This window comes from Mugil cephalus, chromosome 5 (assembly GCF_022458985.1).
Source record: "Mugil cephalus isolate CIBA_MC_2020 chromosome 5, CIBA_Mcephalus_1.1, whole genome shotgun sequence".
Taxonomy (NCBI): domain Eukaryota; kingdom Metazoa; phylum Chordata; class Actinopteri; order Mugiliformes; family Mugilidae; genus Mugil; species Mugil cephalus.
This window is the reverse complement of record NC_061774.1, coordinates 8,020,720-8,044,123: the sequence shown is the minus strand read 5'-3', so window position 1 is coordinate 8,044,123 and position 23,404 is coordinate 8,020,720. Positions and strand designations below refer to the sequence as shown.

The window sequence follows — 23,404 nt, the reverse complement described above, 5'->3', positions numbered from 1 at the left end:
TTGATAAGAAGCTGATGAGGACGGGTTTCCAAAAAAAAAGACGATGCTGAACTGGAGCACAAAGCAGCTTTATAGAGTTTTATTTCTTTTAAATAAATTAAAAGTACCAAAAAATCTTAAAAGTGTTTCCTTGTGTATCTTTAGATGTACCTTAATTTTATGACAGAACTGAAGACAGAAATACAATGAGTCCACGACGTTACACCAGTTGGTACAGTGGTATAAGACAACAGTTGGAAAATCAGAGGTTATCAATTACACTGATTTATCTGTTTGATGTGTTGACGGTAGCGTTTTCTGAAGACGATGGCTACTGTAAAGCGGTTCTCCCAAATCTGAATCTCACACAACCACTCCTTCAGGATCGAGCAACGTTTGGCAAAAGCTCGGCTTGAAAAGGGCCAGCAGAAGAAAACAGCGATGGCAACGAGGCAGAAGAAACTACACGGGAAAAGAGCCACTTCAGCCCAACGAGCGTGCCGTGATTGTCAGCGTTTTCACATTTGCGTCATGTGCTCACGTTAGGTTTTCTTTGGAGGTCTCTTTTTTTTTTCTTTTTTTTTTTTTTCAGGGATCATTACATTACACAAGATATTGAGCAGAGGAAATGAAGATCATAAATGTGAAAGCGAGCGCTGACATCTCCTGGGTGTTGCTGTTAAAGAGGAAATGGTCATTAGACACAGCACAGAAGTTCCTTATTTCAACTACCGTGACATGTTTTGCAACATTAGCTGCAGGAAAAAAAAAAGAAGCTCCTCTGTGGCACAAACGAGAAGGAAGAGCAAAGACGAGCTTCATCCTGCATGAGTGATGAGCCATTAAATCCTGCACCCGCGAAAAGGCTGCATTACTTATAAAAACGCTGCATTTACCGTGAGGACCACGACAGCCGCGCCTCGGTGTAACACTGTCCTAAAACAATGAGCTTAAGCTTTAAGATGTGACAGAAGTGAGGAGAGAAAAACAAAAAAATGTATAAACAGAGCTCCACAGTACCAGCTTCATAACAAACTGTAGACACCATCACAGATTCGCACCACCACACAATCAAACAGACAGGGAACAGGAAAACAATCACTATCTACACCATTTAAGACATCAAGAACCACACAGAGTGAGTCTCCACTCGATTCCGGTTAACCAGGAAGTTAGTGTGTTAACAGACTTGTTTTGTAACTCAGGAGGAACTGGCAAAACTAGACGTAAGGCTCACAGCTGAAATTACGAGAAATCACAAGAAATCACACGGCAAACATTCAAACAGAGAGATTTCTATAAGAAGGAGTAAACAACTGATGAATATGTTGGATGAAAAGTTGTAAAATCAAAAAATAAACTGCTGTGATGGTGCAAACTCAGATGAAAAAAAAAACTATATAAATAACAGTTAAAATACAAAGGGTATGCTAACAAATAACTCTTATATCGGTATCTTAATATTGTCTCCTCAGCGAAAATGCTGTAAACTTAATGATTGTCGTGATTATCTTAAGTTTAACACATTCTTAGTGACTAATTTTCACAATTATCCCAGTTCAAACTAAAGTCTATTGGTTTTTTTAATCAGTCTACTCCTCTATACAGTCATTTTCCAATCTTTAGTGTAGGTAAGTCATTCATTTAGCATCCACAGTTACATAGTGTTTTCACATTCATACCACTCACTGCTCAGGGGTTATTTTGGCATGAGCACCTACAAATAAGAAGAAGTGTCAGCTGACAACGAGGGCAACACTAGTCTGGAGGCACAGGTTCTTTAGGTCGTCAGAAAGTGCATCGGCATCAGTTCACAAGTCTCCCAAGTGCTTCCAAATCCAGCAACCGGTCACGCTGCACATGGACTGAAGATATAACACTTCCTAAAATCATCAGGGTTCATAGGATCTTGGGTGCCTCTGACATGAGGGTTTGTACACGGTAGAGTGCAGAACGGCTGCACTGGTCTCTCCCATTTGACGATAAAATACCAGGTGGATAAGGATTAGTGGTTCCTACAGGTCCAGGTCCAGGTCCAGGTCCAGGTCCAGGTCCAGGTCGGGAATCATCTCCAAACCTAACTGATGAATCTTTGACCTCGGCTAGTCCTCATCTCCAGCCATGAGGAAACCCAGAATAAAGTCGATGGCTTTCTGCCGCTCGTGTGCCGTCTGCCTGCCCACCAGGTTGGGAGGCGGTCGGATGAGGAGGCTGGCGAAGAGGGTAGCTAGAGTACAAGAACGAGATGAAGAATAAATGATTAACTACGTATGAAAGAAAAAGACTTCTTACTTTAACTATCAAGTTAAATACAATAACATTAGGTGAGCTGTATAATCAGTAGTGAGAGTAGAAAAAGGGTCAAATATGAACAATGCTGAAACTTAGAGGTCAAAACTTAAGGCTAAAAGCTAAATGAATGTTTGTACACCAGGAAAACCAACTCTGATGTATTTTAAACACGTGTTGCACCGTCAGCAAGGAAATTGTCGTAACTGAACAAACCAGTTTACACGCCAATGGCATTCCTGATTGAGCCACTGCATGTGAAATATTTTACTCACATAAACCTTTTAACAACCTCGTAACAAGCTCTGATTACGGAACACGTGTAAGCCCTCCATTGTTACCTATGAGGCTGGCCGTTAAATTGTTGTTGTGTGAGTGTTTGAGAAGTTCCTTCAGGAAGGCCATTAGGTAGCGAAACACGTTGCGGTGAGCTCGGGGAAGCTGGGAGATCAACTGTCGAACACCAGAGGGGAGACAGAGATTAATCGTGTTTAACAGTGTGTAAAATAATAAAAACTGCAGAGTAAGGATGCAATGATCACTGCACCTGTTTGCAGAGGCGGCTGTCATGAGCACACTCCAGGCACCGCTGGTAGAGTTCGTAACACACCACTGGCTCCGGCAAAGCCTCCAAAAAAATTAACAGAGCCTCAGCCACAGAGTGGTTACAACCAGCTGCACGAACCGTTAGGGAAGAAGAAGTGTACATGGAGGACAGCACTGACCTATTAATAAATGCATATGGAAAGAAGACTGAAGACAGAGTGACTACATATTTTCCACCTGGCCATCTTTGAACTCTATCCAAGTCTTATCCATCAACAGGTGACCAATACTGTATTTACATTTGTACACTTAAGATCAGTGAATACAGGACTGGTTGTATAAAGAGGATACGGATGGAGTCTGGGATGCTGGTGTCCAGACAGTCGATGATACTCTGCAGCTCCTCCTGGAGGCCTGGAGTCTGGAACAAGTCCTCCTAGAAGATACACAACGCCGTTAGTAGATACACGGCAGATGTGCCAACGTATCTACATACACATCAACGCAATGCAGCTGTGATTGGTCTAAAATGGATTTCCTTCTATTCTCAGTGACCAGGCAAACACAGTTCTGTCTCCTCCACAAAAACACTGGGCAAACTGATCAAGAAAGACAGCTGCATCCCTTTCTTTGACTTTTTGGTTAGCTAATGAAACCTGATGCAATTATTTTTTTCTAATTTAACATATTTACTTTTATATAGTTTGTCTTGTTTCACCTTATTCTATTTTTTGGAATTTTTGCGCTATTTGGTTGAAACATCTTATCTGATCTGAGCTGCTCAATACAGCCAAATAGCGCTGTAGCAGCACCATTACATTAATAATGTTGATACATTAACAAACACTTGTAGGCTATTATAGGCGTTATGAGCTACACAACTTGTGAGTATCTTGCCTTCAGTCTCACCCAAATCATAAAGAAAACAACATTTTTTTTTTCCGTCAGTTGACCAATAATCTGCTTTAGTCTCGGGCTAATTTACCTCAGTGCTCATGATTTCATAAATAAATAAATAAAAATCAGGGGCACAAAATATTTTGGTTACGTGCACGAGTGCGTGCATATATGTGTGCAATATGTCCCAGTTATGTATGTTCAATTCATTACTGGTGTAAAATAAAAAACATGCATCTTTCTTTAGGAGGAAATTTCTTTCTCTGTGACTGCTGATGTTTTGGAGACACATGTTTACACAGGAAAAAAATTATACTATAAAATAAAAACTAGAACACATTGGGCTTATAAAGGATTTTACCATTGCGCTTCATGATCACTTAGTAAAATGCACCAATAACCATTCATCAAAATATCCCCTTTGCATTTTCATGCAGTGAAGCTCTTTGAAATAACAAATGCTAACAAATCAATGACCTACATCAAGTTTTCTCACAGCTCTCACCTGATCACAGGACTTGGTGAAGAGGTGGTTGACCAGGACCCACACCTCCTTGGGGATCTTCAGAGGTTTGTCCTCAGTAGCTGCTCCATCCACCATCAGGAAGTTCACCTTGGACTTTTCCTGATTAGAGAAGAATCACAGTTTTTTTAACGCTGACATTTCACAGCAGAGATTTAAGATTACTTTCAGCACTAACAACCAAATATATTTCTATTTATTCACTGGGGTCAAAACTATATGGATTCACAACTTAATTCCAATACAAAGGGATTCATATCCTCTGATCAAATGTAACAGAGAGATGCATTTGATCACTTAGTGATGCAGCAGGTCAAGATAATCTCGCTGGTGTGGAGACTTGAAGGAGAGACATTTTACTAAGAGCTGGATATCACATTCTTTTTGTCTCTGTAAATGGATCCCTGAGACTCACAAGAGACGTCCAAAAATAACCACAGCTACTGAGGCTGCACAAAAAGGCGGTGGAAACTGGAGCCGGACATTAACGGGGGACGATGCTAACATGCAGACTGATGTGATATTCTGTAAAATGTTTAAACTCCTAATGCGATCCTTAAGGATGTTTGGCGTTTCAGATTCTTTACTGATTCGACCCAAGTGTGCGTTTCTTTTTGCCTTTAATCGTGTGCATGTGGCAGCTGTGCAGGAAGAGGGACCTACTGTGAAATGAGTTTTAGAGCAGGTCTAAATTTCCCTAGACTGGTGGAACCTCCCTGCTCACAATGGCCCAATAGCAGATGTACGTACACATGACGGTTGACTGATCCACACACACACACACACACACACACACACACACATTACGGTAACTAAGAGTAACTAAGAGATGCTCTACGGGTGTGTGATCTGTCGAGTGTGTCAGCTTCGTGAACTGTGACGAGTTTGTAGAGATTTGTAAAGCAACGTTCTACAAATGCAAGATGAAAGTGTCAGCGAACAAAACGGTAGCTGAATTCAAACTGCAGATTCCTAACAAATTATGGGCAATAACTAATGAGTAAATTCATTATCAATTAATTAGTGAAATTATTCTGTAGGTCAATAAGAACATTTTATAAGTTATTTGTCTATTCCCCACTTTTAACCTGATTGTAACACTGATTATAGTTTATTATCAGCCAGTCTGATTTATAAAATACCCATTTTGACTGGTAGTGTATGTATGTAAAATCTTTAAGCTTCCAGTTGCACATTAAGACGATGTGTCTTTTGTCTTTCTTCTTACCACATTCCAGTAATAATACCACTTCACACCGTTCTCTTAACGACATGCACAATAGAGGGAGGACAATAATGTCTCATAAAGTCGAGGCCTGATCCCAGAAGTCTTAAATCCAAGTTGATGTGGCTGTGTTCATATTTTACCTTTTCCATGAAGCTGTCCTCTCCCTGAGGAAGTCAGCCCACAACCACAGTGAAGAGTTGGAAAGAAATGATCAAGGCAAGGAGAGGAGATGGAGGGAAACAGCAGAAGGGCAAAGTAGATAGAAGTACGACGTAAAAACACAAACAGAAAAGTAATTAGATCATGGATTGTTCTCGGATAAATCATTCGATCAAATCACCAGGTCAGCAGGAAAATGGAAAAGGCTGAGAGGAAATAAAAAAGCACTGGATGATAGTAACACCATATCCCAAAGTCAGGTCAAAAATAGCATAATGGAAGCAGACAGGAGAAGATCGAGTTAAGACCAGAAGAGTCTATTTATATAAAACGGGCTAAAGTGGGTTTGACTTGAGTCAGTCTTCCCTGTCCTTTAGGAGCTCCCTTCCTATGTCTTTGCCACTTCCTTGTTCACTCGGCCCCTCATATCCAGAAATATGCGGGTTGAGACACGTTACACTTTCCACATATAGACGTTTTTCTGTGACTGAGTTTACCCTGGAGGAGAGGACAAGTCCTCACACATCTCTGCTCAGGTTTGAGGTAGCCAAGTGGAACAGAGTAGGCCATCGGATTACTGTCAGGATTAAGTTGCTGTCTGTTCAAAGGAAGTTTTATATTCACAGTAAACCGGTTTAAATTGAGTAAAACATGTCTCTGACCACTAATCCTATTGCTTTTAACTGGTCCGACTAGCTTCTCCTCACCAGGTCAATGAGTTTGGTGATGGGGATCTCTCTGATGGGCTTCTTCATGCGACACAGAGTCTCCAGCGAGGTGCCGAAGCAGCTGGGCAGGTAGTTGCCGGAGATGGTGAGGAAGTAGTCCTTGCCACGGTCCAGGTGGAGCACCAGAATGTCCTCTATCGCGTCTTCTCCAGAGTTCAGCAGCGTGACAGAGTCCTTGCTGACGTACGCCTCCAGATAGATCTCTAGGGTCTCGTCTGTTTAGAAAGATGAGGAAGAAGTTAGGAAATATCCTGAGAGGAAACACATTTAGAGCCGTACTTCAGTTGATTTATTAACTGCTGTTGGAAGCAATAACGATGTCCCTTACTTACAAACAAAATATTTCTAAACGCACTGGTGGAGAAATGAGACAGCACGATACTGTTTTGTTTTGTAAATTAATAAATAAAAATGATACTAACAATAATTTGAACCTGTTTAGTTTCATTTGGATCACAGATTCTAAAACTCACACCAAAGGACACCGAAGTATTATCGGATGTGTTAAAGGACTTACTCGGCTCTAAGAATCCATCGCTTGGCTCAGCGCGCAGCCAGGACTTGCAGTACTGCGTGTCATTGAGTTTGGGGATGAAGGCAAAGTGACAGGGTACCTGCCCGTCATTTGTTATTTGAAATCGCTCCTTTTGAAGTTGCCGGAACTTCACATTCTCAAATGTGAACTGTAGAGTATGTAAAAAAACAAAAAAACAAAATCCAACATTAGCAAGAGAAGTTCCCTCATAGACCCTCAGTATAATAAGACTTTGAGTTTTATAACCTCTCTCCTGCTCAGAGATACAGATGGAAGGAAGTCGTTCTCCATTCTGTCCATCGCACGGACAATCTCCTCAAACACCTTTTTGTGCCGCTGTTCATCCACCACCTTTACCTGTTAACAAAGTAAAAAATCCCCATTGACCATTGATTTAACATGTCATCTTTGTCAGTGTAGACCTGTGTGTGCTGTGCTGAAGTCATACATAACAAAACTAAAACCTCACGTCTGGTAAATGCCTCTAATCTGACCGCACAGATCCTTACCCCTATACTGAAGAGGGAGCTGACAGGCTTGTGGTCACTGGTTTGCAGCTCCATGTGACTTCGGTACTTTAACTGCTTGACATTGTTGCCCCTCCACAGGATCCTGTCACACCAAGCTGGAACGCGGCACTTCCCACTGCAGGAAACAGGCCAAGTTTGATAGGCTAAGTCAGGAATCGGACATCAGGAAGACACACACACACACAGAACCGCTGACCGCTGCGTTAGTGTAACGATAAGGGACGAAAACATTTCCATACAAGCGAAATTTAATCAGGATTCAGTGATGAAAACAGAAACTGTGGGCCAGTTGGGAATAGCTGGACTATTTGTTTATTACAATAAGACACAGCAGAGGAGTATGTGTTTACCTTGAGTCCCATCGATCTGTTTTGGGGTCATATTTGTACGTGGGAATGAAAGTAATGTCTCCCTCTTGGAAGTCGGTGAAGGCTCTCTTTGTCTGCCTCTGAATGTTCAGCTACACAGTGAAAGTCAAACAGTGTTAAGTGTTAAAACAGAATCCTTAATTACAGTCACATTAACAGAGTTAAATTAAACTATGGAAGAATGCAAACACTTCACAGCATATAACGCAATACACAAACAATCTTTATTCAAGGAATATTTTTAAAACTGCTAACCAGGGTAACTCTATCAAATCACTGAAACAGATGCTGTAATTTATCAAATCAAATATCATCAGTGTCACTTAAGACAAGTAGAAGGGTTTCTCTCAGCTAAAGGTTGTTGTTGCGCAACATTAAAGTTTCAGGAAACATTGAGTAAAGTAACGTTTTCTTACCTGATCAACCTCCTGGAGCTTCTTTAGCTCATTCTGAGCAATCAGATGTTTGACTTCAGCAGCATCGTACATAAAAAGACGATAGTTTAAGTCCCCGAGCCAGATCACCACGCTGAAACACACAAAAACAGACAAAGAGAGCTTTGACCATACGAAGTAAACTAACAACTTTGTTGGAAATATTATTAAAAATAAGTAAAAAAAAAAAACTGCATCAAAGACATTCGATGTGCTTTGCTCATGTTCTAGTTAAGTACGGCAACATGATGATAGTCTTTATATTATAAATCCAAGGAAACTAAAATGGTTACAGTAGAAATAAATAGTATTCAGTTAACTTAATATGTAAACAAAACCTGAAGCTAATAATAAAAGCATGACTATTTATGGTAAAATCAAAGGTTACACATTCATCTCGTCAGTCAGACATTATTGACAGTAAACTCACTCGTGCTTGACGATACTGAGAGGGGGGTAGTCCAGCAAGTGGAAGGTCATGCGGGCGCATATGTCTTTATAATCCTGATTGCGGCGCTCAAAGTCTTCCACGTGTGCTGCAAGATGGGAGTTGACGATGCAGAAGCTCGTGTTGTGGAAAACAAACCTCACTGCCACGCCTCCTTTGTTCCCCTGAAACATAAATAAAACAAGGGTTAGGGTTATTTTCATGCGAGTAAATACAACTTCAGTGCAGATAAACTGAAACACATTTTTAAAAAACGAGTAAACAGTCAAACTTCTTTAGATTTCTATAATTAGTGAGAACAAACCATTTTTCCCATGATTCCTGTGCCCACATGTTCTGCAGCCACTTCCTTTATGTGATTCTTGTGCATCTTCTTGACAAACACCACAAGCATCATCCCAACTAGTCGTATGATCCGAACCTGTAGACGTGAAAAAACAAAGTTAGTACTTTTATTACTGTATTCGTCAACACTGCACGCCCCAACGGATTTGCATAGTTTGCCAAATGTGCACTTGTTTAAACAAGATGCTCCATGTCCAGGCCAACTCATCAGTCTTTTTCTACTTACCTTCTTGTACTTGGCTTTTGGATGCAAGGCCCTTTCCACAGCTTCTACCCACAGCTGCTCTTTGGATGAGTCCATGTAAAAGAAAGCCTCTGTGCTCAGGTCCAATTCTTGAAAACTAAAAGTCATAAACCAAGTCATCATGCTGGATGTAATTTGAGTAAGATAACCTGCCAGAAAAGCGCTGCATAATTAAGTCTTACTGACCCCAGAGCATAAATATCAGGAGCTTCGGGGTCACAGTGGAGCCACGACTCGAGGCTGCTGTCTGGAGACTGGCCGTTGACGTTCCACGTGCCCGTGAAGAACCTGTGAAACAAAATACAGCGCATCATAAGGAGCAGCAGCAGGAGGAATCTTGAGCCGTTTTTGAGTTATTCTTTTCCCAAACAAAACAAGAGAGACTGAAGGAGCTCCTCTCACCTGAAGGGCCGGATGTCCACATACTCGTTCTCCTTCTTTCCCAGGCGGTGTTTGATGAGGTATTCTCTTTGTCCTGCCTGGCTGGAGAACATGGTCTGCCTCATGCTGTTGGTGGTGGGGCTCTCGCACCAAGACGGCGGCCGGTCCACGCGGTCAAACCCGCCCCTAAAACTACTGGAACAGAGAAACCAGGAACAATTTAGCACCGATAATATCATGAGCAGATTTCACATCAGCATTCTGAGGCTTCTGGACAGTTATTAAACTATAATTGCAATAACAGAGATAACGTCTATTTATTGTAAGAGGCTAACTTACTCGGGTTTGGAGCTCTCTTTGGCCATTAAGGAGACAGCTCTGTCTTTAGGGATTGGTACAGGAGGTAGAGGATTGGACGGAGTGTAGGAGGTTTTGCGAGGAGGTAGAGGGGGAACAGGTGGAGGAGGAGGGTCCCTGGGGGCAACTATACGATTCTGGTGGTTCTTCTTCTCTTCCACTTTGAGAGCGTTGTTGATTTTGTCCTCAAAGCCAAAGTCTGAGGCAAGGGATAGAGCTGGATCTTCAGACACAGCAAAAAAAAAGGAAGAGTCAGTCAGTGAGACAAAAAAAAGGTTAAAGTAATAACTTACATCAGATATTATTTCAACATGCAGAAAATATTGTGTGCTACCTGTGTTATTCCGATTTGTCGAAGTGATGTTGCTGTTTGGTGTTAGTGCACTGGTAGATTTAGGCGGGTTAACTCCCACGGTGTTTGCCATCTTGGTTGTTCTTTGCGGAGGGATGGGAACTGGACCTCTCTGTGCTGCTGGCGTAAGCGGCTCCATCGCTTTGGGTTTGGATTCAACTGAGACAGAAACGGCAGCAGGAACGATGACTGACACAGCCCCGCTCAGCACATGTCTCATTTTGTAAGTGACGTAAAGCATTTACAAGGAGTTATCTTCAGCCAAGATAAATATACACAATAACCGTGTTTCATCTCGGTCAGGGAAAAACAAATACTGACATCATGAAGTTATGTTAGCCTGTTTCAACAAGCCTCTGCTCATGTAAATATGAACACAGATAAAAATGAGTCAGCAAACAGAAAAGCAGTGTTGTCACTACATGAGGTTAAGGATCCCAGCTAATATGTGACAGTTCCAGTCACACGGTTGTGACCAGAGGATATTACAAACATTAACTAGTGAAAGGAGGCGACAGTGGGAAGTGTTAAACTGGTTGGACAAGTTCTGAGTAAAAATGATTACAGTACTTTACAGTGTAAAATACCGATTACTGAGGTGCCAACCAAAACATGGATTTAAAAGCCACTGTGTAGACACCTGTTCGACTCCTAACATGGCAACGTGTGGCACATTTAAATAAAGGTTAAATGCCAAAAATGCTTTAAAAGCTACTGTTTGCACACAAAACTTCACCTTCATCATTATAAATAAAGGCTTTCAGAGGACATTTATGCGATAGTTAATCAAATACCAGTCAAGACATGTGAACATCTTATCAATATCTTTATATTTTGTGATGCACAAAAAACTTGTGGAGACACAATGATAATGAACCGTTATGAACACGTCACTGACCACACAACTTTCTGACATGAGGCTTATAACAAAACACCTTGTGACATTAAAAGTAAAACAGATGTACAAATCTATTTGATAACGGACTGTTTTTTTTGTTGTTGTCGTTTTTTTTTTAAGTCAACTGCACAACTTCAGCTGCTCAATATTCTTTGAATTTTAATCATTAAAAGAAAAAAAATCACAAATAAACACACAATTGCAGCAGTGGTTTATGTGTAATAAACCTAAAACACACTGTCCTTCTGCAGTACCCTGGACATACCTATGGTGGCATTTGGCAACGCCTGCCAGTTATTCTTCTCCATCTACTACAACAAATTTTCCTATGATACTCATATGCAACACACCCCTGTATATTTTAAGGTATTTCCTTTCCTCAGTACACAATATACTCTCAAACCAGTTCGTATGAAATCCATGGTTGCACTCATTGCCTCTTAACAGCTTATGATAATATTTATTTGTGAAGCTTATGGCTAAAATGTGAATGAAAGAGTGAAATCACAACAGCAGCTTTAGGTCTTTGTGGCTGGACTTTATAGGTTGAACTGATAGGAGCCAAAAGATACGTGGGTGGTGACAAAACAACAGACATCAACATGAGGAGTAATCCACCCTCGGTAAATAAATGTTGAATGAGTGATTAATTAATTATACATCCTCTTGCTTCAGAGCGCTGACAGAGCATGGAGTCTTACCTTGATGCTGGGCACTCTTCACCTGGGCAATGAAAGTCTGAGTCCGATCATCGTCCTGGAGTTCCAGCAACAGCTCTGGGGCTTTTTCTCCTTTGATTCGTATCCTGACAGAGGCTTGAGAGAGGGGCAGAAAACACACACACACATGTCAGAGGCCTAGAGTATATAAACACGCACAGAAACGCAGACTGTCCAGGAACTAAAGGAAAGTGATTTAACAGAGAACAAATTCAGCATTCTTTCAGAAAGCCCTGGCAACTCATGACCCGAGTCTGCTACTAAATAAAGACATTTAGCTGCAGACATGCTCTAAAAATGCAGCAGGGCTCAGTGGGTGCAGTGTTGCAATGAATGCAAGGATTTAGCTCTGCAAACTAAAATCTTTAGTCCCACTCACGAGACAAAAAACAAATATAGCGTCATTTAAAAACAATACCAACGGAGGAATACACTGAAGAGAGATGAAATGTACTTACAAGCTACTGAGAAATCAATAAGAAGGGCTTCATCGGCTTCTGAGAGGAAACACGAAAGAGAGCGCACAGTTCAAAGGTCGGTCGTGGGTTATAAATTACTTCAACGGTCTCCAATAGTCTTGTGTTTATTTTTGAATTTTCAGCGGGACCGCTCCATGGACTTTCGCTTGTCATCACCCTGAGTAAACAGTAACACTACTACACATGGGGGTTAAAAAACATGACGTTGCGTCTGTTGAACAGGAATCTCAAACATCTTAGAAAGGAAAAACACAGCGTGTAACAGGGTGTTAAGTATTTTGGCTCATGCTTTGGACACACAAAACAGCTGATAAGTTCGATATAGAGAACAAAGAAAGTCACATACCTCGCACAATTACAAAGTTACCATTGATAGGTATGGACAACTGCGGCACTGGACGAGACACAACGGCATCTGGGGTGGCCAAAACACCCAATCTGGATGAGAACAGCACAGACTCCATCTTAATGCCAGCTCTGCTCTCAGAAATCATTTAAACTTACCAGTAAATCACAAGCGCGTACAGAGGACCTGCAGCTCATGCTCTCATGCAAAGCACTTAGTTAAAAAATATTAATAATTTAGTGTCTGAAATGGAGTGTGGTGGGTAAATGAGCTATCAGAGTTTAAGCGCATGCACACATGCAAAACCTTTTAGTAATTTTAGTCCAATATGCTGTTCAGTGGCTTCGGGTGACTAAGCAAGCGTGGCACAAAATGAACCAACAAGCTCTGTGTTTCATTCACGTTTGTTGACGTAAGTCCGCTGCAGCAACATGGAGAACACTCAGAGGAGCTGAGCTTTGAGTCACTAAATAGTCAGAATTGAAGTGGGTTCATGCAGACGAGGTCACATTTCACTCTCTAACAATGGCTGACTAACGGGTGGGTCAAAGCAGCACTCTGGCCACAGCCCACACTTCCCCTCCACTTCACAATAAGTCTGATTGCAGCCGAGGAGAGGAAAATGATTCAGCACTGCGGGACTCGATATGTCAGAAGAACAGTTTCCCAGAATCAGCAGCCTTTGATGTCAAAAGTTTCATGACAACCAGACGAGGAGCATCTCCCCCTCAAAGGGCCTGGACAAAATAACTGAAAAACCGTACAACGGAGTAACCCAGAATTAAATACAAATGTACTAAACTTCCACTCGTTCATTTTTAACTGAGACTCTGACACATCGCTTCAATTTGATGTTTATATTATTCTGCTACAGTGACAAATTTCACGTCCTTGGCAGAGTGTGCAAAAATATTAACAGTGGCCAATAAATCAGTCTCACAAAAACAATGAATGCCAAGCACAGGAGAAAAAGACCTGGCAAAGAACACAGGTGTTCATAAAGTCATACCTCAGAGTAAAAAACAGGATGTTTCAGTATCTGAAAGTTCCTCAAAAATGAACATCAAGTTAAACAAATATTCTACATGAGTAATGCACTGCTGTTTGTGTTCCCCTGCACTAACAATGTCTTGATTCCAATAAAAATAAATAGACTGAATAAACAGGTATTCTTGTCTCCCTACCCTTTTCCCGCTGTCAGGACTCCTCCTCAGTTTACTATGAGTGGTGTTAACACGGTTAGCTGAGCATGAAGCTTGTGTGCCCATGTGAGTCTCATTACACTCCAGGACGTGGTGAAAGAATTCTAGATAATCTGTGGTGAGCTGGTACTAACCGCTCTCTAGCGCAAGCTGCACTGACGAAATAACGTTCACCCTGCCACCAGCCACTCCATCCCCTCTCAAAAAACAAACACAGGAGCTGTCAAACGGACACAGACAAGATTTTGTAAACTCGACATTCAGTTAAATCCCCGCTAAGAGCAAATCTAAGGGGGGATCAGGGTGGTGTGTGTAGAGACCTTGTTCCATCAGCTCCAGGCCGTGAACTGACGTAACCGAACTAAATAAGAACAGCGAGAAGAACAGCAGAACTGTTGTCGACTGTCTTATCTGACCTGAGTCACTGAAACCTGCAGCAGCCTGTTTCTCCTAGCTCACTGAAACTGTCCATGGCTACAATGTGCAGCATCCGTTTTAGATCGTCAAGCAAAACAGGAAAACTTATGACAATTCTGTCTGCCTGAATTAGCCACACAAACTATGAAATCAAGTATTAGTGAAACCATAAACAGCCTTACAACAGGATAAACAAATTATATAAAGTGCATCATGGTGTCTATTGCTCTATTGCTTCCCGATATAACAGACTGTATTTTGAACTATACCGATATCAGTTTGTTTGCCAGTTTGGACAATTACAAAGCAGCGCAGTTATTCTGTCAATCAGTTACGAATATAAAATGAAAACACATATAACCTTTGGATTATCACTTTCTACATTATCCACTGTCTACCCACAAAACAATGGCAGGCGCCAACGACTGGGAATGGATTGAAATAAAGCTCAAGGAAGCTGATTTTGCCGACAAAGATCTGAAAGTGTACCACCTGTGCCATCTTACTCAATTTACCTACCGCCCGACAAAGATAAGTTATTAGGCTCTCTGGTACTTACACAAAGTCTCCATTGCGCTCTATTAGTGACAGTAGTCTGGGCTCCTTCTGGCCAGCCCTCAGCTCCTGACCTCTTACAGTGTGAACAGCACAATCAAGGAATTATTGGGACTGAGGATGGGTGGGGGAAAGGCAGAGCCACAGACACAGACAGAGCCTCCCTATTGTTGAGTAGAGTAACATTAGTAGTGTGGGTTGTTTGAAGTATTAGAAGAAGCCATGCTAATTGAACATTAGGAGGCAAATTAAAGTGACAGATAACAAGTCATAAGGCGGTGACAGGAGATAGAAAGCAGCCCAGTGGTTGAGTTTGTCAAAAAGACAGGTAATGCAGCTAAACGTAATTTAATCATGGCTAACATTTTTCTCCAAAAAAAAAAAAAAAGTTCAATTATCGTTATTGAGATGAGACTGGTCATGATTAATACTGAGCTAAATTAAATGACAACTATACTTATATTATAACACAGTAATCAAACCAGCCGTGGACTAAAAATGCTCTTCACATTCACATATCTTCTAATATTAAGGTGCTAAGTGTCATCAGTGAACGCTAACGTTAGCCAAACAGCTAAGGCAAACTAACAGGGAAAAAAATACATGTTATAACTCAAAAAAGGATATTGCCAAGCATTCCTCGCCGGATATCCCCAACGAGGACTCCATTCTTACCGATAAGAAATAAATATCAGTTTATCATTGGCTAGCTGACTTTAAGCCGGAGAAAGTTCAATCCCACCCGGCGCTGCGTCGGCCTCCTTCCGGGCTCGGTTGCTAATGCTAAACGCTGTTGTTGTTGTTGTAGTAGCAGTAGTAGCTGGGTGGTGTCATAAATGTCCACACCGATAAGTCCAAATGCCCCGGGTAGTAGTATGCAGAAACATTAAAATAACCGCTTTTTCTTGTGTAAGAAAAAGCTGCTCAGACTACATGTCAGTAGCTGGCAGGCTGTAGAAGACTTAGCTGGTCAGGCTACAGCAGGGAGGAGGTGGACTGATGTGGACTGAATACTCCTCTCTCTCCTTCTCCTGCTCCTGCTCCGGTTACTTCTTCTCCTACAGTTTGTAGGCGGTTGGCAAACCAACTTATAGGTGCATTACCGCCACCTTCTGGGCTGAAGTGTGGAACGACAGATTCTCTGATTCATATTATTATTTTCAGGATATTATACACTCACCGGCCACTTTATTAGGTACACCTTGCTAGTAAAAGGCTGGACCTCCTTTTGCCTTCAGAACTGCCTTAATTCTTTGTGGCACCTCACAGTTGTTGCAGAATTGTCGGCTGTACATCTGTGATGCGGAACCTCCGTTACACCACATCCCAAAGGTGCTCTATTGGATTGAGATCTGGTGACTGTGGAGCATTGGAGTACAGTGAACTCCCAGCACCCGGTGTGGTCTTCTACTGCTGTAGCCCTTCTTCTTCAAGGCTGGACATGTTGTGCGTTCAGAGATGGTATTCTGCATTCCTTGGTTGTAACGAGTGGTTATATGAGTTAATGTTGCCTTTGTATCATCTCCAACCAGTCTGCCAGGATATTTTCTCTTTTTCGGACCATGGGATAGGAAAACTACTTTGGTATTTTCATTAGGGAGACACCCACAATCGATAAAAGCCCACCACAGGCTGATCAGATGTGGGTGTGTGCTGCATAGTGACCAATTGTCAAAAATATGTCAAATAAAAATATATGTGACAATATTAACTGCAACTTTTTATCGACTCCGATTGTTGAGTTGAGCTGAAGGCCGCCCCCTCTGGCTGGGTGCATCAGGGTCGGGTGTGTCTCCCAGCCAGGAGGCAGCTGATTGGAGACAATCTGGAAATCAGGATAGTTGGAGGCACTCACTCACAGGGCATTGAGGAGCGAGGAGTGTGTGAACGAACTGGTGCTTGGGAAAAGGAGACTGCAGGATTAAAACTTGCAAAGATAGAAGAAGGAGCCGGTGAGCTTTTGAATTATTTTGCATCTTTGCAGCCTCGCCTTGGTGTTGAGTGGTGGAGAAATCATGTGACCAAATATAAGTCAAAATGTGCTGTGGTGAATTATGTGTTTAAAATGCAAGATAAAATGGTATATATTTAATATGATGTGGATTTAAAAAGTATTCAAGCTAAAAGTAATTAATAAATAAGATAAACATGATTTGTGTGTATTTACAAGAGTTAAAAGCTGCTAAAGTTTGCAAGGTTAAAATCATCATTAAATAGTGCTTTAAAATGTATTTAATTCTTGTCTTTGATTTGATTGCATCCCCTGTGGTGTGCTGTGGGGCAAGTATTTATGAAACATTATATGAAGACGCCACTGAACACAGACCAGAGATCTCACCTAACTAATTCAACCTTTATTAGCAAGCACGTCTCAGCAATGTTAAATTAAAATGTTAAATTATCTGAAGTTGAACCGTTGGCTCCATACATTGTTCACAAAACACAACCACGAGGAAGTTAACCAACAACTTAGCTGATATTAATCTTAATAATGGTTGTAATGAACGAGGACTTAAGGATGAACAGTTATATTTAAAGTAAAAAGAACATTCAACAGCTCACATTTTAAAGCAGATGTAAAACATGTAACGTTTCTCAATTGTTGTAGGTTTTAATCTTGTGAATAGCGTAAGGGCTGGAGTCTCGATTGGGCCAGATGTCTCCGTTGGGCAGATCTCTAGTCTGCTCCACCTCACGGTCGACCATCTCTAGTGTTAAAGCTGATGGATTTAAGATGTCTGCTGTGCGGTAGGATTGCGTGAGGTGACGGAAAGACGACGTGTCCGAGACTTCATCGTCAAAGAGGTCCTCCATGAGCTCCTTGCGCTTTCTGCGAGAGGCCTTCAACTCATCGCTCAGGTCAGAAACCAGATCTTTAACGTCTCTCACTATAGTGGAGCGGATACCGAACAGGCAGAGCAGGAAAACCAGACCAGCACAGATGCCAGAGACAAAGTACAGAGCCACACGTTCAGGGAAACCTGGAAGGGAGAAGTTGATGATCATGAGTGATTCTAAAGTGCTGGAAAACAACAAATAAATCATTTGCCCACTCTGTGAAATATCCAAATCATCAGCTCCACATTATTTATAAAAAGACTGTACTGGTTTTTATATTCTATGAACTAGTTTACCACAAGTTACATAGTGTTTGCATTAATGTTGACTAATTATTAAATAGTGCTGCAAGTTTTTATATTATTTGAAACTTCCTTAGTTAAAACATCTTTCAGATGCTTTTACCTGATAAAATAGCTCAAAGCATGGTTAAATAGTGTGGAAATAGAGTAAGTCAAATATTTGTAAATCCCTAAATCTGTACTATTATTGCAAAAAAAAAAAAAAAAAAAATAATAATAATTTTGGCCATAAGTGACAGCCAAAGTGACAGCACCAGAATAAGCATACATGAATATTCCCATTCAGAGGAATCCACCATTCAGTAATTCAGTAAAGTAACTAATTTATAGCAATGTTACCGTCATTAAGACAGTAAAATGTTTACCTGCTGATTATATTATAAATGAATCAGCTTTTCATTAGGTATGAGTTGGTTTGAAGACATGGTAATGAACTGAACAGGACATGCTACGGACAATTATCAGCCCTGATTCAAAATATTTTGAATGCAAATGTTGTTACGTAGAATAATGAGGGCGAGTTGTTCAATGAAGACACGTCAACATTTATTTGTATACGCTCAACAAGTGTAGAAGGTAAATTAGGTTTGGAAAGCAGTGTTTAATCACCGCTAATGAACTGGATTGTGTTGGCCTGACAGCTGCGTAGTGGATGTAAATGTGATTGATTGGAGATATTAAATACATCGTTTTATTTCTTGTTCTTGAATGCATCACATTGTTTTTTTCCATTGTGTCACTTTTGTTGAACCTAAAACTGCAACGCCCACATTGTTCTTCAAGCACGACAATGCACATGCGTCTGTAGCCTGACATCCTACAGGCATCAGTGCACATACCCATTACTTTTTCAATGATCTCCAGAGAGTTGGTTAAGAGCACGTTTTGGAACCTGTAGGTGGGGCCAGTGTACCATCCACCTGCAGGTGAGAGGGGGTCCGGGCTCAGACACCGGTCAAAGTCTGTAGCATGCAACACAGCCTGTGAATACTGGGAGTCACCCTCACCGTGTGTGTAGTCTGAGATCAAGAAAGGATCTGTGGACCCTCGTCCCACGTCTTCCAGAAGATATCGGGGCACTTAAGGGGAAACGAGAGATGACATTATATATTAACCAGTAAACCATATCTCCTCAGTAACGTCTCATTCGTCTCTTACCACAAGTGAAGGACACTCGCAGGTGTTTCCTGGTGCCGGGGAAACAGGGGTCCCCAAAGGTTTGAATATCGGCCAGCACTGAACAGTTTGCTCTGCCGTGACACCTGCGTGACACCTTCCTCAGAGCCACTGGAGACAGACACTCTGAAATAACCACATACATTTTTAAAATGTAGAAATAAGTGTAATTTCTCAAAGTTTTGAAGGCTGTTTAAAGGAAAATGTGCACCAAGGAAAATGTAAATGTTATGCATAATTAATATTTTATGAATATATTCTGTTAAATAGATGACAGATATTGTTCATCATCACGTCTCCACAATCGTCGTCTAATTTGTCACTAAGTGGGGCTTTCGGACCCATGTCAGTCTGTGATCCAGGTTCCTGAGGACAGTAGGGGCTGCCATGCAGCAGGTGTCCGAAAGTGGCAGAGTAGATGGCGAGGACGGTCTCATTTTTACATGCGAGCTTCAGACGCTCATTTTCACAGACCAGTCTTGTGCGGTGGTGCTCTGCAAAAGAGACGACGTGAAACAGTGACGAGGGGAAAAAATCAGCTTTCCTCAGCAAAATTATCTGTCAAAGTTGAAATGAATCTGACGCTCAGAGGTGCTGGCCTTTAAAGTTACATTGTTTCTGATGCAGAATTTGCCCTTTGTGTCACAATAGAGGGGTAATAACAGAAAGACAGGATGTTGTAATAAAGACAATAACTTTGGAAGATACTCACTTGATACTATGTAAGGTTTCAGACTAACAGTGGTTTTCTGCCTGCCTTTCAATCATATCTGATTTGTATATGATCTTTATCAGCTGATGGACTTTGCTCAAGCAAGCATGCATGGTTTCAGCTACATCTCCATGACAACTGAGCCAACTTATTCTAGACAGAACGACAGTGTTAAAAAATACAACTCAAGTATGTTTGTATTGCTATGTCAAATCATTTTTTTGTTTACTTACTTATTTTTATTTTACTTTAATTTAATCTCATTTTATTTATCTTTCTTGTAGTTTTTATAAGTGTTTATTTTTATGTGCAACGTAGCTATGATGACAAAGTAATTTCCCTCGCGATCATTAAAGTCAGTTTAAGTCTAAGGCTAACGTAGTTCGGTTGTTTTAGTGAAACCCCACTTTTCTCAAATAAGAAACATGTCAAATAATAAAAACAAAATATTGTTTCCCTGGAGACTGATCTGTCCCACATCCTGAACACAGTGGAGACGTACCTGGTCGACACTTATAGGCGACCAGGAGGTACTTGCTGGTGAGCGGGCACGGGTCCTGTCCAAACACCGGACTGAAGACGGGGATGTGACACGACCGCCGGTCCTGACACTCTGACAGCACTTTCTGCAATGGCAGCAAAACTTGTGTTGTCTACAGCGCACGCAATCGTTTTAGGAAGGACGAGGCACTGAGACACGGAGTTCAAGTTCATCTCACTGTGGCCTTACGTACCTCGATGGCCACTGGGGAAGTGCATTCAGTGTCCTCCTCCACAGTTGTGTTGGAGTTTGCAGGGGGGCACAGATGCTGACTGGGAACACGTCGGCCATAGAAGGCCGACAGGACGGCCACGGATGTCCTGGAGGGACAGTCAATGATGAGTATGTCTCCTTCACAAGCGTGGGCCGTGTGGTTCTTCAAAATGTTGTGAAGATACACTGGAAAAAACAACAACAACAACAAAAAACAGTGTGGTGTTAATTTCACCTGATCTGGGAGATCTTTTCAGTTTCTGTTAGATCATACAGGTGGATAAACATGTTACTCCAGTTTGAGTTAGATCAGTAATAAAAACAAGAGCTTGACATTTAATTTATTGCTAATGACTCAGATTTCCCTTGTTACGCTGTTGTTATCACTTAGTAATACATCCTTTCAAAGCAATTCAGTGTGCACAAGTGTAAGTAGTGTGATTTAAAAGGTGATTTTTTTTAGTCCCTGCAGTCATGGTTGTCAGCTGGGTGGTGTCCCAGTTACTGGGTGTAACTCTCCAAGACAATGTTTGGACTATGACCACACATACAAACACATGGACATTATAGTGAAGTCACCTCCCACGAGCATTTCCTGTACTCGGCCATTGTGTTGTCGTGCGCTTATTACGCATGCTGTGAGTACATAAGTTATTGAAAGAGTCAAACAGCAAATTACAAACGTTTAAAGGTTGGTTGATGGGTTTTAGGAGGATAACGGGAAGTAGTTACACACGAGGCTAGCTGAAGTCAGCAGGAAGTAATTATAAATGAATGTCCTTTACAGAGATGGAATAATTTTGCGGTGAAGTTTCAGGGAGCAAGTGGTTCACGGTACCAGGCACTCACTCACAATGGACTATTATTAGAGCCCGCAGCCACACACACAAAATGAACTCTATGCTGCGGTCACATAAAAAGATACACAAAGACCACGACAGAAGCGCCTTAGACAAAAACTACCTTTGGTTTTGTCCAAACTTTGCCACTATAATGTCATCAGTCACATGTCAAAACAGCAACTTGTGAAGCAAAAGTGTGTTTTATTTATTGCTTGGGGAGTATTTGGCCCTATTCAGTGAATATCTGAGTTCAGGACCTGCTCTGCAGCTTTTTCACCCTGATTCTGGTCTTTCAGCGCGATCTTCGCCAGCTGCTTAGAAAGCAGGATGTGCACATTTATTAGGAAATGTGTGTTTTTTAAGCTTTCTAAAGGAAGCGTAGTCAACTAGGAAACAATATACCCTATCAGCATTTTGATTCTAGCATTGACGTCAAAAACAAGAGACTTACGAGAGAAATCAGGGGCCGAGCGTGCAGCGTGGATCTTCACAGCCAGGAGGAGAGGCAGGAGACAGAAAGACCAGCAGAAGCTCCATGGCATTGTCATTGTGCATATCCTGCAACAGACGTTGGGTTTTGTCGTAATGTGCTATTGAGCGCCAGGGAGCGAGCGGTCACTAGGTCAATGATGGCATTGTCTTTACGAGAAACAACCACCACCACCCCCCAAATGTAGCAACAAGAAACACGACAGAGAGAGTTTTAGTTACGCTGGGCACGATGCTGCACCTGCACTGATACTAATGCTATTTAATGGATGATTTTTATGAATTTTAGAGTAGAAACTCTGTCAGCAAGACAGGAACGTCCTCCCATAGGAATCACAGCCTGGGAGTAAACTACACTTTCACAAATTTGTTGGATTTATTTTAACAAAGACGTAAAGAAAAAAAAAGTGGCACTGTTTCATTTAGAGAGTTTACAGATTATAGTTCTGCACCGGTTAAAAAATGTAAATAAAAAATAATACTAAAACATTGCAGTGTACGTAGCTGTAAATATACAGATAATTAAGCATACACTCTCCCACAGTGGCTGTTATTTTGTTAAAATCTGGTTTATTTATATTGCGCACACACAGTATAAATAAACCAGATTTTAACAAAAACTGGAAACAACAGACTGCTGGTTAAGACTAAACATTTGATTTAATAATTTCCAGTTACTTCCAGTCTTTATGCAAAGACACACAAAGCATCTGTCAACCTCAGCTAAATTTATTTTCACTGGCAATGGGCATTAGGGATGTCCGATAATATCGGCCAACCGATAATATCGGCCGTTATTAGCCTATTTTTGTAATATCTGTTCATATCGTTATCAGTTTTACCACCGATAATGAAAACAGATACATAATGCCTGGGTTGTGCTGCTGTGCATTCCTGCTGCTGCTTGTGGGGTCCTGAGACATTTACCACCGCGCGATTGATGACCTTATCAAACGGCACCCGGAGCCAAAACAACAACACAGTGAAGCTAGTGTGGCTAACAGGTTGCTTGCTACCTAAAATTATTCTGGGAAAGGAAAAAACAGAACAAAACAAAAAAACACCTGCATATTTCGGTATACCATATTGGTTGATATCGGAATCGGAAATTAAGAATTTGGACAATATCGGCTATCGGATATCAGCAAATAGTCAATATCGGACGTCCCTAATGGGCATCATTACATCTGCTGATGTACAATGTATGTACAGCTCTCCAGATAATGCCTGTTATTAGGGAAACATAGGCTTCTTCAGTTTGTAAGAATCAGATCAGGTCTTTTAGGAGATGTGTCGTATATTCAACCCTTTTTTTCTTCAATATTCTTCATT

The 23,404-nt window shown here is 41.3% G+C and overlaps 2 protein-coding genes across 6 annotated transcripts; both read right to left on the bottom strand.

Annotated features, from left to right (window-relative positions):
• Positions 1-64: 64 nt before the first annotated feature.
• Positions 65-16,000, bottom strand: ocrl (OCRL inositol polyphosphate-5-phosphatase). 4 transcript variants are annotated; one of them, XM_047584624.1, is made up of 24 exons: positions 15,587-16,000; positions 14,964-15,043; positions 12,786-12,877; positions 12,419-12,457; positions 11,943-12,056; positions 10,326-10,502; positions 9,974-10,214; positions 9,656-9,829; positions 9,440-9,541; positions 9,236-9,350; positions 8,969-9,085; positions 8,647-8,828; positions 8,199-8,310; positions 7,765-7,874; positions 7,394-7,529; positions 7,131-7,241; positions 6,867-7,032; positions 6,329-6,564; positions 5,603-5,626; positions 4,217-4,336; positions 3,166-3,250; positions 2,816-2,943; positions 2,610-2,721; positions 65-2,206 (listed from the first exon to the last, which is right to left on the bottom strand). In XM_047584624.1, exons 1-24 carry the CDS (start codon positions 15,626-15,628, stop codon positions 2,082-2,084), a joined length of 2,940 nt encoding a protein of 979 aa, XP_047440580.1. In that variant the 5' UTR covers positions 15,629-16,000; the 3' UTR covers positions 65-2,081. The 4 variants fall into 4 exon arrangements, with proteins under 4 accessions (XP_047440580.1, XP_047440581.1, XP_047440582.1 ...); XM_047584625.1 differs by lacking the exon at positions 5,603-5,626; XM_047584626.1 differs by lacking the exon at positions 14,964-15,043 and having other exon boundaries at positions 15,635-16,000.
• A 1,293-nt stretch (positions 16,001-17,293) lies between these two features.
• si:ch73-335m24.2 (protein eva-1 homolog C) lies at positions 17,294-22,207 on the bottom strand. 2 transcript variants are annotated; one of them, XM_047585278.1, is made up of 8 exons: positions 22,035-22,207; positions 20,722-20,927; positions 20,490-20,613; positions 19,617-19,769; positions 19,258-19,401; positions 19,107-19,178; positions 18,939-19,019; positions 17,294-17,940 (listed from the first exon to the last, which is right to left on the bottom strand). In XM_047585278.1, exons 1-8 carry the CDS (start codon positions 22,129-22,131, stop codon positions 17,555-17,557), a joined length of 1,263 nt encoding a protein of 420 aa, XP_047441234.1. In that variant the 5' UTR covers positions 22,132-22,207; the 3' UTR covers positions 17,294-17,554. The 2 variants fall into 2 exon arrangements, with proteins under 2 accessions (XP_047441234.1, XP_047441235.1); XM_047585279.1 differs by lacking the exon at positions 18,939-19,019 and having other exon boundaries at positions 22,035-22,204.
• Between the last annotated feature and the right edge of the window lie 1,197 nt (positions 22,208-23,404).